Genomic DNA, 12,853 nt, shown 5'->3' with positions numbered 1-12,853 from the left:
AAAACAATAATGAGATGGACTTAGTATCTTTCAAGTTAAGTGGTGCTTTGATTTACTTTATCGGATGGAATAGATAGTTACGGATTTATTGAAAATTCCTTTTTCTCTACAGTCTAAAGAAACGCTTTAATGTTAAAAACTTGTACTTTTTTTGGAAATATGGTAATTTTTTTTTTTACAAAATATACAAAAAGTTTGTCCTTAATCTTCATATTGGAGTGGCATTTAGCTAAAAACCTTTAGTTTTGTATTTAATCCTTAAATGACCAGAATATGCACGAGTTGTAATAAAACAACAGCAACCTACACGTCTGTTGGTGAACAAATAAAACATGCTTTTAGTTAATATATTGTTTTTCTGTTTTTTTCTTTTTTTTAAATAGCACCTGCTGTATCCAATGAGAGGAGCTCTTGCTAATCTTCAGGCCAGTGGGGGTGAAGGGGGCGGAGCTTTAGCTTTTTCCTCTCTGTTGTGTGTGCGTGACGGTTTGTGTGTGTTTTTTCACCAGCTGAAAATGGCGGCGGCCCCCGGACCGTCGACAGCTCCTAACTTTTAACACACAATAACAAATACCTCTATGATATTAGGCTTTTGTTCACATAACATGGGGAGAGACCTTACCAGGAGGCTTCAGACGCGTTAGTCGGGACACACCACTTTAACTACAACGTCTTTGCAGACTTCAAACGTAAAGGTAATGATGAAAAGCTCCCGTAGAATGGCTAACGACAACTAGCTAGCTAGCTAGCTTCAATTGTAGCATTCTACCTCATAATGGTACTGTCAGCAGAGCTGTTTTGCCCTCTTTTCTGTCGTTTGTTTATATGAACACGTTTTACCAGACTCGTTCAAATTCATCCTGTTGCTGCTTGTATCAGCCATTAGAAGAATGGAAAAGGAGAATTATATCGTACTTTTCAATCGTGTGATGCTAGCCTTAGCTCCATGGCTAAATCAAAAGCAGAGGCTAATATTAGCATTAAGCCCCTGCTGTAGGAGCTGTGCCTCCGTTTTTAAATACATAAATGTTAATATAATAAGCCGTTTATTGGGCGTTTTGTTGATGTATTTTAGAGAGTGATCTTTTTTTCTTTTTAGATTATGGAGGATCCTCACACCCGCTACAGTAAGCGATTGGTAAGTAACTTAGCCGGAGAGCTACATCCTCCTAAACACTTCTGTGTTATTATACGCCATGATTCATTTGTTATCCTGCCTATGCCTGTTTACCCGTTTTCTTGAAGTAAATAAAGGGCCCTTTTGGTTCTGTGTGCGAAGAAAATTACCGGCTTCTTTTGTCCAACTGACTCCTGGCAGAAGCCAGCCTTGTTTTGGTTGTAATGAACTTGTTTAAAGACCCTGGGTTCATCAAAAGGTCAAGTTCAACATCTACCCTGATGGCGTTTGTTCACTGAACTGGTTTCACTTTTTTTTTTACAACCCTCTTCCTTTAAGCTGTAAAGCAAGAAAGCACCCCGCCTCGACGGCATATATGAACGTATTGTTTATGATTACAATTTCTGAAGTAGGTATAAGTTATTTGAACCTATATTGAATGTAGTTTTGCAATATATATATATATTTTTTCAGTTGGCTCACATGTTTATCTCTCCAAGACATTAGATTGGTGCTATATTATAATTGGATAGTTCACCTTATTCTTCATTTTTTCAGGTTTTATGTATTTAAGCATTCCAATTTAATTCTGTTAATAAATTAATAGGTGCTAAAAGTAAAACGCTTCAGATTCTTAAAGAATATGTTAGTTTAAATATCTTAGTCACTGTGAGAAAAGCATGGGGGTTGTTGCATTGTTTGAAAGGGGTGGGGGTGTTTAATCCATCCGTCTGGCCACACTATGGGAGGGGGCAGTGTGTAGAGGATTTACCCCTCCCGTCGTGATACTGTAATTCTTTGTGTGCAACATGAAGTGGTTGAATAAACTCAAGGGTTCTGATTTAATTTTCTTCCTAATCCATAAATATGACTGAAGGCTTCGTTCTGTGACTGATAGTGATTTTATCCATGGCCATTGAAGCTCAGATGTAGGACAAACCTCCTTCAGTGTGTCTTAATGGGTTATCAAAATCAAAACAGTCATGTAGTCAGTAGATTGAGCTGCTGTGGGTTTGTTTTCAAATGACACCCTGGTGGGTTATGGATTTTTCTTTTCTTTTAGTTGCAATCTGCCCGTTATACTATTTGCTAGTTGCGTGTACGTTCAGGTGGGTTTTTGCGAGAATTCTGGTTTGACATAAAACTTAGGGAGAGTTTTGCAAAATTAGAACAGACCGTTTTTGGGCGAGGTGGTTATCTGCATGACCCACATACGCGGCTTTCGCAGGTTTTAGACTCGAATGTCTGACCTTTGCTACACATCTTTATCTTTTCCCTACTTTAAAAAAATACCAAAATGAAGGCCACTAGAGCATAAAAATTTATTTAAAGAAAAAAGAGACTGTTTTGACTTAAGTGTTTATTTTTGTTTAGTGATGGAGTTCACTACATGCAAACACTATCCACAGGAACTCCAGAGATGCTCTTTTGCCCTGTTTTTATATCCATATTGTGCATATTTTATATCCAGATTTTACATCTATATTCTCTCTGCTCAAAAATTTAAAAAACATAAAATGAAAATATAGAAAGAGGTCGTCGTGTTGCAAATACATTTTTTTTAATGAGGGGCCTGATTGACAAATCAAAGGTAAATCAATTTTCATTCCGTGACTGCATATATGGGAGACGATCACAACAATGACACAAATGTTAAAGGGAAGTGAGAAAAGTGACTACTAGAAAAATATTTTGCAATCATCTGTCTTGTGTAATATCATCCAGTCTTGTAGATTCATTTTTGTCTTTTTGTTTTTGGACTCAAATAACACAAAGGTGAAAAAATTTCTTTCATTTGTCCATACTCATTTATAACATGGTAGTAGAATGTCATCAGTAATAAAACTAGTAAAGTATAAGGATTATACTGTTATGTCACTTGTCCGAATTATTTCCTTTCTGATTTAAACCTGTTTTCGTCCTCAGCGGACAGCTCCGCGCAGACAGTATCAAGATGATGGAATCTCAGACGATGAGATTGAAGGAAAACGAACGTTTGACCTGGATGAGAAGTTGCAGTGTGAGAGGTTTGGCAGTAATCTGGTCAAACACATGGAGGGCAAAGGTGAGATGCCAATAGATTTGAGGAAAATGGTTTTGATGAATGAGAAAACACTGACATGCAAAGGTAAATATTTTTTTGTCATCTGTAAAATATTTTACTTGCTTTGTGTTTTTTTTCTTTCATCTATAGATTTTACATATGAATACATACAGAGGGAAGGGCTCAGAGACCCTATTATTTTTAAGACAAGTGATGGCCTTGGACTACAGTAAGTCACTGGATATTTCCCTTTGATCTTACATCTTTAATAAAACATGCAGCAGAATTACAAAATGATTCTCTTTCAGAATGCCAGATCCAGATTTCAGCGTGAGTGATGTCAAAGTGTTTGTCGGTAAGTTCTGGATGTTTGCAGTCTGTCAGCATATTTAGCCGTTTCTTCTCAAGGAGTAAACATTGTTGATGTAGCAGGTTTTTTCACCTCTTTAAGAATTTGAGGTCTAACTGTCTCAGGTCTTTCTACAAAAATAGAATTGGAGCTTATTTTTCACAAGTAAAAAGGTTCTTTTTATTTATCACAACAAAAGTTGACTGGTTCTGTAATGCCGGTAAATTCTGTTTTTATTTTATTTCATTTTACATTTCTGAGAAATGGAACGTTTGCTCTTTTTGAGCTTTAAGCTGCCTCAAAATTCACTCTTTCTCAAAGCTGAAGTCTTTATTTGTCCATAAAAGTTAAGTTAGTCACTGAAGTCCTCTTAACCCTCTTACAGGAAGTCGACGGATTGTAGACGTCATGGACGTGAATACCCAGAAGGGAATTGAGATGTCTATGGCCCAGTGGAGACGCTACTATGAGACGCCACCATCAGAAAGGGAAAAACTCTACAATGTGATCAGCCTGGAGTTCAGCCACACCAAGCTTGAGAACCTGGTCAAGCGACCAGCGTCGGTAAGGATCGCTTTAGAGCTTCACACACATTTTCAGCTGCATAACAAAAAAAAAATTGCATTTTTATAACTTTCATGTTGCCATTGTTTTATTTATAAAAGGAATACTTTCTGTTGTCAGTAGTGGCAATGGTTTATACCGACGTTTTGAAGTCACATGTGCCTTGTTGTGTTCTCTACCCTGTTCAGGTGGACCTCATTGATTGGGTGGACAACATGTGGCCCCGTCATCTGAAGGAGAGACAGAGGGACTCCACCAATGCCATCATTGACATGCATTATCCCAAAGTACAGAAGTGAGTTAATATTTGATTTAGTGCAGTTTTGTGGTGCTGCCAAACATATCTTCTACTTAATTGCAGCTTTATTTCTGTATTTCTTTCTAATAGTGGTTGTGTTGTCTTCCAGGTACTGTCTCATGAGTGTGCAGGGCTGCTTCACAGACTTCCACATCGACTTTGGTGGAACTTCAGTCTGGTACCACATTCTGCGAGGGGCAAAGGTCAGTTTTGGCATCAGGCTGCAATAAAAAACAACACTTTATGGTTTTATCTCTTATCCTTTGGTAGTTAAAATAAAAACAGATTCCATGGTAATTTTGTTATCGGTGCGCACATCTTTTGTAGATATTTTGCCTGCTTGTACGCCAACTCTATTACAGTTGGCTATAAGTAAATTTCTTTGAGCAGGTAAGGACTATTTGCCATTGAAATAGGATGATTTGCATTTAAACTAAATAAGAACCAATTTCTAATTATTTAATTTAATCAACTAGGAGCTGCACAGCATTAACTGATCAGTTGGACCTCAATAAAGCTGAAGTGTTGCCAGTTTGCTAGACTTTAGCTTTCGGTTAAACTAGAAGCTGCTCCGCTTAAGATCAAATACCTCTCTTCAGTAATGAACTAGAGTGGTTTGTAGTCCAACACATCTTTAATAATTTCTTCTCATGGTTACAATCTGTTTTTATATATTTAATAGAGTAGAATAAATAATTCTTATATATTAGTTGATATTTGAGATGATTTGGACTTATTTAGTGTATCTGCTTCCTGCAGGTGTTCTGGCTGATTCCACCAACACCTCAGAACCTGGAAATGTATGAGAACTGGGTTTTATCTGGAAAGCAAGGAGACATCTTCTTGGGAGACAAGTGTTACGACTGCCAGAGGATAGAGCTTCAGCAAGGCAATACGTTCATAATCCCATCAGGTCTGCTGCTCTAATAAAGGCTATCAAACTAATCCATTCATCTCACAAAACTTCAAACACTTCCTCTCCCCTGTTGAAAGGTCACTCTTATTTTGAATGCTTTTCACGATGCAGGGTGGATCCATGCTGTTTACACTCCAGAAGACACTTTGGTGTTTGGGGGAAATTTTCTCCACAGCTTTAACATCCCCATGCAGCTTAACATCTACAACATTGAAGATCGCACACGGGTGAGAATCCATTCAGCATATCGGATAATGTTTAGTTTTATTTTAATGCAATAGAGCATTAAAGCTATGTTGCGTTGATTAAACAAATACGTTTGTAGTGCATGATGGGTCCTACTGTTAGCTGATAGAAACCCTTCCTACATTGTGGGGCTCAGCAGTTAGACTCATCCCCCTGCTATCAGTTCCCCCAAATGAGTAACTGTACTGAAGTGTTGCTATTATTAACCTGTTTTTTCCCTCGTTGTTTAGGTGCCAGCAAAGTTCCGCTACCCATTTTACTATGAGATGTGCTGGTATGTCCTAGAGAGATACCTTTTCTGTCTGACCAACATCTCCCACCTCACACCTGAGTTCCAAAAATACTCCCTGGGTATCGGTGAGGAAAAATTACAACATTCTCCCTTTTTTTTTATTTAGCATAAACTTCCACATAAAATCAGAAGGAAACCCATCCACCATGATTTTAACTTTTTTTTTTTTTTTTTTCAGGACTGACACCGGCAGATGTTGGAATCACTGATCCTTCCGTGAACGGCACCAATGGAGTTGATGGTGAAGCTGAAGAAAAGCATAAGGAAGAGGAAGTGAAGCACGAAGAGGACCATGAGGAGCTCAAAATCAAAGCTGTTACACCTCGGCCTGTGCTGACCCCGTTTGAACAGGAGGGACTGTGGAATCTGTTAGGGAAGCTGGAGGAGCTGCCAGCTCACAAAAAGTGTGTCCCTGCAGGGATTAGAAATGCTGCAGAGCTGCTGGATGACATGAGGGTGAGTAGCTGTATGGAGTAAGACTGAATGTTTAGCATCTTCCTACATTCACCTGTATTCCTGTTTGTCTAGGCTGTTCTAACTGAATGTGCCAGTGATAATATCAAGCTGGCCTACACTGGAACGCCAATAATCAGTTGGCCTAAAAGGGTGAGTACACATCTTTAATGAATCCCTGGTCTTTTAGGAGCAAATACTATTTTTTTTTAAACTCATTTTAAGAAAGCACTCTCTATTTTACAAAACAAAGCATTTTTTCTTTGTCTTGCACACTTGCATGATATTCCAAACATTCTGTTTTTGTGTGTTTTGCTGGTGTTGTTTAGCCATCATGGTACCAGCCGCCAACCCCCCCGGCACCGGTCATTTACCGTCCTCGCTTGGGTCCATCTCTGCACAAATCTAAAACGTCTAAAAAACACACTTCCATTTCGGCTCTGAGGCGCAGACGGGTCAGATGCAAGCGCTGCTCGGCATGCTGCCGAAAGGAGTGTGGGAAATGCCAGTACTGTCATGACATGAGGAAATTTGGTGGTCCTGGTCGTATGAAAAAGAGCTGCGTCATGAGGCAGTGTTTGATGGTGAGATGACATGCTAATGAATGCATTAGTATGAAACTGCTATTTAAGCTACATGGTGTTGCAGCGTTCGTTAACTTTAAAATTAAGTTAGAATCCCAGAATAATTTCGCTGGATCCACTGACAAAATGTATGTTTCCGCTTTTTAGTTAAAGGGAAACGGCTCTTTGTGATGCTTTGTATAAAGTCTGAATTGATTTGATCTGTTTCCCTTTGATCCAGCCTGCCCTACCGAACACAGCCAGATGTGCCGTATGTGGAGAAGGAGAGTTTGACGAATCAGATCCCAGCACCTACTCTTTAATGGAGTGCACTGCCTGTTCGCAGATCGTTCATCGTCAGTGCGTTAAGGTGAGTCTTTCTTTTAGGTGCATTTTTTTTTCTTCTGAATTTTATAGTTTCGGTTTAAAATGTACAATGAAACTTTGATGGTATTGATTTAACTCTAAATCAGAGCACATTCCTATGATCACCCTTATGACTAAAACCTGCTAAACCTGCCTGAGTAATTTTACTAGTTGGCTCTATATATAAAACGCATAAATGGAATTCGTGGTTAACTCTCAGTAAAGAGGTTTGTACGGATCATAAATGCTTCCCTATTTGTTAAAATAAACGAATATGCCACTGTTTTTAAAGTTTTAAGATGTGCAGAATGTTTTTCTGGTAATAAGAGTATGGCCCTTGGATCCATTGTGAACATTTAAAGTAACATTTAAAGAAAACAGTGTGAATGCCTGTCAATATCTGTGAGGAGAGAAAAATATCCCAACAGCTGAACCCTTAAAAGCTCATTAAGGAACATCTCGTACAGGGTCTCCGCGGGTCATTAAAATAATTAGAAGTCATTAAATTATAGTTTTTTTTTTAATTAAGGCCTAAATTGGCATTAAAATTCATTGAATATGATTATTGTGGCATTTAAAATGCTTTATTTAAAAAAAAAAAGTTTATAAAACGATTTCGTCAGATATCGCAATATATTGCATATAGCTGCTTCCGGTTGATCGTAAAGCCGTGTGTTCAGAAAAGAAGCTTGAGGCAGAGAAAAAAGCTACAGAATTGGAAAATGTAAAATTCAACAAAAGTGGCTGAAAATCGAGGAAGTCGGGACATGGCTGCAGCCTGTCGACGGTAAAGATGATGAAGGATTTTGCTGTATATATGAGAGTCATGGGTACTTGTTGATGGTATTAAAATTATTTCTAAGGGAATTAAATTAGAGTTACTCATTCCTGTATAAACCCTGTTATATATTACTACAACTCTAGAAATATTAAACTTTTTTGGGGGGTATTTTCATATATAAGCAAACGTTAAAAAATCCTCAATGAGAACACTAACCTTTTTAGGTATATCTGAGAATCAACTAGGGCTGGGCGATAATTCAATAACGATATATATCGATCGATAGACGTGTGGCGCAATAGAAAAAAATAGGGTCGATAAAAGTTCGATAAAAAGACGCAGTTTTCCTTCCTTCTCATTGTAGCCTATAATGTAGGTTTATGCTAGTCACTACTTCATCCCAACCAATCGCAATCGAGGACCCAGGCACGCCGTCACAAAGCGCTGCCCTCTCAAACCACAACAGAGAGCACATGAAGATGTCGCAGCAAGGAGAGGCGGAGGAAATTGTTCCAGAGAAGGGTTTTTGTAGTTCGCCAGTTTGGCAGTATTTCGGTCATGGCAAGTCGGACAAAAAACACAACCAACTTTTTTTTTTATCATCTCAACCGCTCACACCCGCAGGAGTATGAGCTGTGTAGGCCCCGGCGCGGCTCTCCTCCGAGGAATCTTTGGGAATTTCTGGGAAAAAAAAAATGTATATATTTTTTTTTTCAGTTCTGGGCAGTTTCCCACGTAGTTCTAACAATTGAGAGAAAAATGCTGAGGGGCCAGCAACTTCAAAATAATAACTCAGGTTAAAGCAGCAAACTAAGCTGAACCATAACGAGGTTCCAGTAGCACCTCTAGAAGAATAGGGGTGAGAAAAAATACCCCATAGAGATGCTAGGCTAAAGGGTGAGTTGATTTTTGTTTGGGTTTTTGTTCTTGTTGAGTGTAGTTTACATGTTAGCCTAGTCCTAAAATCTTTTAATTACCCCAAGCTGGTGGTGTACTATTCCCACCTAAATAGGGTATTCTATTTATTTATTTGTTATATTTATTTTGATCACTTTTCTGGTCACTTTAGTTTATTCTCTGTCAGTTTTAAATAACATAACTCAGGTCTTTTAAGTTATTTTTCTTTAAAACAATTCTGTTATGGTTAAAAAAGTTGGTTAAATAAATATTTAATTGGAAGTCTGTGTTTGTGTTCTTTATTAAAATTAAATCATTTAGCAATATCATAAAAAGTCCAGGCAGACTGCACATAAAATATGGTTTCAAATATTTTCAATAATTATCGATATCGATCAATAAGCATTTTTTTTTTTTTTTATCGATAAGCTTTTATTCTATATCGTCCAGCCCTAGAATCAACTACTTGCTTTTATGCTATTAAATGGAAATGGCTAAACCAAATTTGCTGTTTCTCTTTGATTGACATGTCTTGATCATAAGTTAGTTATAAATGTCATTGCTCCTTTTCCTGGGAGCATACAGATGTCAAAGCAAATTGTCCATACTTTGAAAACAAAGTATGAACAATGGATGTTGGTGTATCTTTAAACCCGTACGCTTATTTTCTTTAATTCTAAGGTACATTCCTTGGATAGTTTCTGTATGTGACTCTTAATTGTCTGTTTCAGGAACCTGGCGAGGGAAAGATCAATAAGGACCTACCCAGCTGCTGGGAATGTCCAAAATGTTACCAAGGCTTGGACTCTGAATCAGAGGTACCAAACTCCAACACTCTTCCTCTTTTGCTTAAATCTGCCCTTCTGTTAGTCTTTCAGCAGCTGGTTGGTCAGTTGTTGTTATTGAGAAAAGTTGACGAACCTCTCATCATCAGTCTTCCAGTGATGAGGAGAGCGACGAATCTGAGGGCTCCACCTTCATGCCACAGTCTAAACGTGCATATCAGGAAGACAACGATGTGGAAGGGGTGAGGCGGCGGCAACGCAGCAGATCGCCGGGCCGACAAACGGCACCACCTCCCTCACAAAAACTTCTCCTGCAGCATCAGCAGAATCGCAAACGGGAGAGTGCGCTGGAGTACAGGCTAAAGAAACGGGTAGATATGATGCATCCAAAGAGGCTCTAACTGCTAATATATGACCTTTTCAAAGACGCAAGTAGAAAGCTGCCTTACTGTTTATTTTAAATCACAAATTCTCCACTTTTTTTTCAGATAAAACTGGAGAGAAGCAAGCTTTTAAGAGTAAGAAATGTTTGACGTTTTATAGTTATCATATTGCTCCTAAATCATGTTTTAGATTTGATGAATTTAGATGTGTTTAAAAAATGTTACGTTTTTTTTTTTTTTTTTTTCAAAGAAACAGTCATCTTTGGGTCGCTCTCCAATTCCTCTGAGGTCCAGGCTGATGTCTCGCCTGAACTCTCCAGTCAGCAGGGTGTCTCAGGGCCAAAGCCGGGGCTCCCCTTGGGCAAGTGGTTCATCTCACAGCAGCATTCTGGGAGGCAATGGTTCGTTTGGGCAGCAGAAGTCCTCCCACAGCCTGGTTCTTCATCCCAAAGGAGAGCCACGCAGGGGACACGGGAGAGGTGTGAGACTCCGGGGTGGAGGAGCCGGGCGAGGTGGAGGCAGGCATCATGTCCTGGAGGACGACACTGAGGATAGCAGTGGCAGCACCTCCAACAGCAGTACCAGTGAGGAAGATGACGAAGACGATGAGGAGGAGGAGAGTGGGCTGAGCAACGGGAGGGGAGGGGATAAAGAGAACCAGCCACAGTCGGGGCAAGGGCAGCCTCCCACTGAACAGGAGGACTGTGGAAGTGGACTGGGAAACCAAAACGGAGGAGATAAGGAGGATGAAGAAGAGGACATGGAGCATGACATTCCAAATGGGGACAAAGATGGCTCCTTTATCAAAGTGACACTTCAGAAGCCATCCAGAGCAAAACAGGACTCCTCAGCTATTGTCCCAAAATTAGAGGCTGTCGCCCCTCAAACTGCCACTTCCCCAACACACAGCCAGAGCAAACCCCTGGTCAGACCCCCTATTAGAAACCGACGGCTTTGTCCTGTTCCACACACCCCCCCATACACTCGGAGCAGACAAACAGACTCTCGTTCTTCCAACCCAGACAGACTTGAAGCATCAACGCAAACGACGCCCAACAGACCAGCCAAACTAAGCAATGGTGCTTCCTCCTCTGCATCATCTGAGCTTCACCACCTCAGGGTCCCTCTGTCTGCTCTGCAGGAAGGAGGGGGAGAGGCAGACAGGGAGAATGCAGGAAGTAGTCCAAGCTGTGAGAGGGAAGTCTGGGTCTCTGTCTTCCGCTACTTAAATCGAGCCGACCTGTGCATCTGCATGGCAGTCTGCAAGAACTGGTACAAATGGTAAGAACTTGTAACTGATCCTCGTTATTTAGGATAAAAATCAGACCCTTTCCTGACATTACTTTTATTTCCACTCATTTAAACAATAGAAACCAAAGGCCAGGCGGTTTGGTATGAATATCAGAATGCATATTGGTTGAATAAAAACATGCAGAGGTCCTAATACTGCTAATGGTCACAGTTAAGTTTAATTCATCAGTAAGAAGCTGTTTAAACCTTTATGTTAGGAGATATAGCAAAAGAAGTTTTCACTCTTAACATGTTCATATCACAGCTTCTTTTCCACATTTATTCCACATTTGGTCCATAACTAACACTTTAAGCTTTGATCAACTGATATGGACGATTAATGATAAACAGAAAACAAAACTTATCCTTAAAATATCTTTGTGAAAAAGGCTGTAAGAAAACTGGCTCTGTTTCAGATCCCCCTCATTTTTTTTACCTTTATGTTCATTTAAAAGCATTATGCCAGTGTACTTGGATCATTTCAGTTAAAAAATACTGGCTGATACTCCCACGGAAATTCAATATTTTGCAAGTTTATTTATTTATAGTAATTACCATAAAAGAACATTAGTTCCATTTTTAAATCAGTGTTTCTGCCGGTCATTCCATTATTTTTTTTAAATGAAGGCCTTAATTGATATTAAAATGAATTAAATGTGATTATCATGGCATTTCAAATTATTTATAAAAAAAAAATAAGGCAGAGAAAAAGCTACAGAATAGGAATGTGCAAACTTCAACAAAATTGGCTGGAAAATGAGGAATTTGGGACATCGATTCAGCCTGTTGACAGGAAAGATGAAGGATTGTAACGTGTATTAGATAAATATTTATATATATATATTAGGGGTGGAACGGTTTTACAAAATCCACAGTTCAGTTCGATTCACGGTTTCGTGGTCACGGTTCGGTTCGATTCGGTATATGTTGATTGTTACACCGAAATCCCATAAGAATTTATGAAATTAATGAAAAAATCCCCCCAAAAAGAATGGATTGTAATTATTTTAAAATGATCCGCGGAAACCCTGGATCATTTTCGTATGTTTTGCTGCTTTGAATTTAATCATCTCACGCATGCTCTCTACCATCTCCAAGGGACTCAGAGGGAAGCGGACGGGAGCTACAGTGGAGGCTGTAGACTTTGCTTTGAGCAGCCGGTCTGGAGCGCAGCGGGGGTTGCTGACGGAGTATGAGGGATTTCGGGGTTAGCATGACATGTTGGTCATGTTGCTGTTAGCATAAACAAAACGTGTTGCACAATGCTTGCACACTGTCGCACTTTATCCACAACTTTCTTTCCGCCGTCATCGTAGGTCACTCTAAATGCAAAGTGGTCCCATACAGCAGACCTATAAAGTGACCTACGATGACGGCGGAAAGAAAGTTGTGGATAAAGTGCGACAGTGTGCGTGCATTGTGCAACACGTTTTGTTTATGCTAACAGCAACATGACCAACATGTCATGCTAACCTCGAAATCCCTCATACTCCGTCAGCAACCCCCGCT

The 12,853-nt window shown here is 39.4% G+C and overlaps 1 protein-coding gene across 1 annotated transcript in view; it reads left to right on the top strand.

Annotated features, from left to right (window-relative positions):
• The first annotated feature begins 487 nt into the window (after positions 1-487).
• The window catches only part of kdm2a (lysine (K)-specific demethylase 2A), a 15,227-nt gene continuing 2,861 nt past the window's right edge, over positions 488-12,853 (top strand). Inside the window, exons 1-19 of the mRNA XM_015376167.1 lie at positions 488-695; positions 1,100-1,138; positions 3,044-3,182; positions 3,312-3,390; positions 3,470-3,516; positions 3,896-4,074; positions 4,263-4,369; positions 4,482-4,575; positions 5,132-5,285; positions 5,400-5,515; positions 5,765-5,891; positions 6,005-6,282; positions 6,355-6,432; positions 6,609-6,863; positions 7,084-7,212; positions 9,618-9,704; positions 9,821-10,042; positions 10,160-10,189; positions 10,305-11,335. Coding sequence (XP_015231653.1) covers positions 1,103-1,138; positions 3,044-3,182; positions 3,312-3,390; positions 3,470-3,516; positions 3,896-4,074; positions 4,263-4,369; positions 4,482-4,575; positions 5,132-5,285; positions 5,400-5,515; positions 5,765-5,891; positions 6,005-6,282; positions 6,355-6,432; positions 6,609-6,863; positions 7,084-7,212; positions 9,618-9,704; positions 9,821-10,042; positions 10,160-10,189; positions 10,305-11,335 — 3,188 coding nt within the window. The 5' untranslated portion in view covers positions 488-695; positions 1,100-1,102. The remainder of the gene's footprint in view (positions 696-1,099; positions 1,139-3,043; positions 3,183-3,311; positions 3,391-3,469; positions 3,517-3,895; positions 4,075-4,262; positions 4,370-4,481; positions 4,576-5,131; positions 5,286-5,399; positions 5,516-5,764; positions 5,892-6,004; positions 6,283-6,354; positions 6,433-6,608; positions 6,864-7,083; positions 7,213-9,617; positions 9,705-9,820; positions 10,043-10,159; positions 10,190-10,304; positions 11,336-12,853) is intronic.

The sequence above is a fragment of the Cyprinodon variegatus genome, unplaced genomic scaffold (assembly GCF_000732505.1).
Source record: "Cyprinodon variegatus isolate N-32 unplaced genomic scaffold, C_variegatus-1.0 Scaffold130, whole genome shotgun sequence".
Taxonomy (NCBI): domain Eukaryota; kingdom Metazoa; phylum Chordata; class Actinopteri; order Cyprinodontiformes; family Cyprinodontidae; genus Cyprinodon; species Cyprinodon variegatus.
The sequence above is the reverse complement of the archived record's forward strand: the minus strand, read 5'-3'. Positions and strand labels throughout refer to the sequence as shown.